This window comes from Polistes canadensis, unplaced genomic scaffold, assembly GCF_001313835.1.
Source record: "Polistes canadensis isolate GaletaPanama2010 unplaced genomic scaffold, ASM131383v1 scaffold_323, whole genome shotgun sequence".
Classification (NCBI taxonomy): Eukaryota; Metazoa; Arthropoda; class Insecta; order Hymenoptera; family Vespidae; genus Polistes; species Polistes canadensis.
The window spans coordinates 22,826-25,959 of record NW_014569870.1 but is presented as its reverse complement, the minus strand read 5'-3'; the positions used below and the strand labels follow the sequence as shown (position 1 = coordinate 25,959).

At 28.7% G+C, this 3,134-nt stretch overlaps 1 protein-coding gene across 8 annotated transcripts in view; it reads left to right on the top strand.

Moving 5' to 3' along the window:
* LOC106791597 (fasciclin-1) overlaps positions 1-3,134 on the top strand; it is a 60,755-nt gene that overhangs the window by 45,891 nt on the left and 11,730 nt on the right. For 5 of the 8 annotated variants that reach the window (XM_014757328.1, XM_014757334.1, XM_014757330.1 and 2 more), the window contains one exon: positions 2,700-2,705. The exons of the other annotated variants lie outside the window; for them this stretch is intronic. In XM_014757328.1, coding sequence (XP_014612814.1) covers positions 2,700-2,705 — 6 coding nt within the window. The remainder of the gene's footprint in view (positions 1-2,699; positions 2,706-3,134) is intronic. 8 annotated transcript variants of the gene reach the window in all.

Genomic DNA, 3,134 nt, shown 5'->3' with positions numbered 1-3,134 from the left:
TTTTTTTTTTTTTTTTTTTTTTTTTTTTTTTTTTTACATAATTCTTCTTAGGCATAGTCCATATTAATCGATCTCATGTGACATCAATTGCATTCTATCATGAACGCTGTTTATCATTTTCATTCACGACGAATCAATCTCTCCCGTTCCCCCCACTTTTTCGTATCATCTACTCATAATAACGCCTGATCTATCACAAGGAAAAATAAAAACAAAACAAAAAAAAACAAAAAAAAGTATTAAAAAAACAAATAAAAAAAATAAACTCTTTTCTCTATACGATTATAATATTAAAAATATTTAAAAATAAGTAGTATTTTTATATATATATACTATACATGCATATATTATATACATGCATTACATATTATATACATGCATATATATATATATATATATATATATATATATAAAATGTAGAGAGATGATCTTAAAGTCCAGGGTGATTCGCGTAAATCCCTCGAGCTCGCATTCTCTTATTAAACCTCTTTATATCCAATTTTATTCGTAACTAATTATTGCTAAAAGTATATATATATATAAATATATATATATATACTCATAAGAGAAACGAGAAAATCGAAAACGTTTGAGCGTGCCTTTGATCTTTAATTATTTCACATATACCTCTACTACTACATATTACTAGAATATACACATATATATATATATCTACACCATTTTACATTGCGAATAATATTATTGACCTCGCCACCCTCCTATAATAATCTCGATTAAAACGAAACGAAAGTGCTTATAATAAAGTTAAGGAAAATAAGAAAAAAAAAAGAAGGAAAAACTCTCAACTGAAATGCACCACAGCAAGGAACGGGAACGGTAAAGGTAACGTGGGAAGGGACGGAAACGAGGGGGAAGAGGAGGGGGGGCGGGGGGTTGTTAGAGTTTATACGTCGGGAACAACTTTGAACGTTGATCTCTAGTAAATTCTACCGGAATCTAGTTATTGAGTATATCTCTAACTGCGAATCGTAACAAAAAAAAAACAAAATAAAAAAAAAACCACGTATCACGAAACGCGATTTCGATTTTCCTACTATCCTTGATTTTCCTTTTTCCTATAATACTCTCTTCTCTTCATTTCAAATTCGTTTATCGGACTTCCACGAATGCCACCTCTCCTCCCCCCTTTATCCTCCTACCGGAAATTACTCTGTGTTCGAAATTCTCGCTTTGAAAAAAAAAAAAAAAAAGAAAAAAATCAAAAGTACCACCACTACGAAATTTCTAATCCCGTGCTACGACTAATGGGGTGGGGGGTGGGGGGGGGAGGTAGGAGGAAATTACTTGACCCAATCGCGATAATATAGTAATAAAAAGGTTTAACGTGTTCTTCTCCTATTCTCAAATAATCGTTTAAAATTCAATGTCACGTTCTAAACGTACGCTTTATCGATATCTCGATCTTTAACGGGAGATGTGAAGCTCGAGCCACGTTTAGGATTATTCCCTTTTTTTCTTGAAATGTTCTTTTCAGGATATTCTTATTATTATTATTATTATTATTATTATTATTATTATTCTTTCTTTTCTATTTTTTCTTCTTTTTCTTTTCGTTTTTTCTTTCTTTCTTTCTTTCTTACTTTCTTTCTTTATTATTTTTTTTTTGATTTTATATGAATGATATATGAATAAATAGATTGAGAATAAATGAGAGAGAAAAAAAGAAAGAATGAATGAATGAATGATAAAATAGTGATAGAACAAAAATAATAATTTGTAAATACTTAATAATAATTTGTAGTAATAATCATGAACAATTTGGAATCTAAACCGATACGGATTTCTTGAAGGTATTCCTGCAACAGGAATGGGTGGTGTTAGATTACATATAAGTAATTTCCGGAGACGTGATCTCGAGTATATTCCAAGGCCTTTACTCAATAGAGAAATCCTAAAGGGCCCGTAAATCACAATTACCTAATTTACCCGGTACACCGTTAATGGGATTTTCGGTAACGCGAAATATAAGGCTCTAGAGCATTCTTGCCATTACTAATGATAATATTGTAACAGCTGTTAACGCTCGTTTTTCTTGTAAAACCATGTTATTTCTAATTAGATATACACATATATATATACATATAAAAAAATGTTTTATTTCTCGGTCGCGTATCAAACGTTAACAAACAAAAAAACAAAATATAATATAAAATATATATTCGTAAACGATATTTTGTTCTCGTTAATTTATACTAAATTTAAATGGGAAGTTGAGGTTAGGTGGGGGGTACAGGAAACAAAATAAAATCAATTATTAAAATCTAATACCATAAACGCGTATCTATCGACAAAAACAATAATAATATTAATTTAAAATAAAGTATTATAATTTACAAAAAGTGATAACGTTGTCGTATCGTTAATATTAACAATTTTCTTATAAAAGTAAAGTATTTTTATTACCCCTTTTCTCTCTCAAAAGAGAGACAGAGAAAAATAGATAAAAAGATTGATAGATAAATAGATAGAGACAGAGAGAAAGAGAGAGAGAGAAAGAGAGAGAGAGAGAGAGAGATTTCTCTCTATTTTTATTATTATTATTATTATTATTTTTATTATTATTATTATTATTATTATTATTATCAATTGTGTAAATGTGTTTACTATTTTTATATTGACTCAATGATGTTATTCTGTGGTGCTTTGCATGTCTCTATTGGACTCTGCATGTCGTATAGGGCATCGTAAGTACTTATTAAATGAACTCATCTCAGAGACTTCGCAAAAACACACGACACATTCAAGCTCATACTTTTAGCCATGTCTTCATGGCAAATGGAAGTCTGAGAGCCGATATTTTTTTTTTTCATTTTTATGATCGATCACGTATATTACATATAATATATATATATATATATATATATGTATATATATTTAGATGAGAGATCCTTTTTTATTTATATTATTTTCCATCAAATTTTCGTCGATAAGAGAAGAACGATCGTAAGGACAGTCGAAAAGTAAAATAAAATTTGCTAGTATTTTATAATTGGTTTTGTTTTTTTTTTTCTTTTTTTCTTTTCTCACCAAAAATTCGCGAAAATCGTTTAAAGTATTTTTTTTTTCCCCTTTTCTTTCTTCTCTTCGTGTTTCTATATATATATATATATATA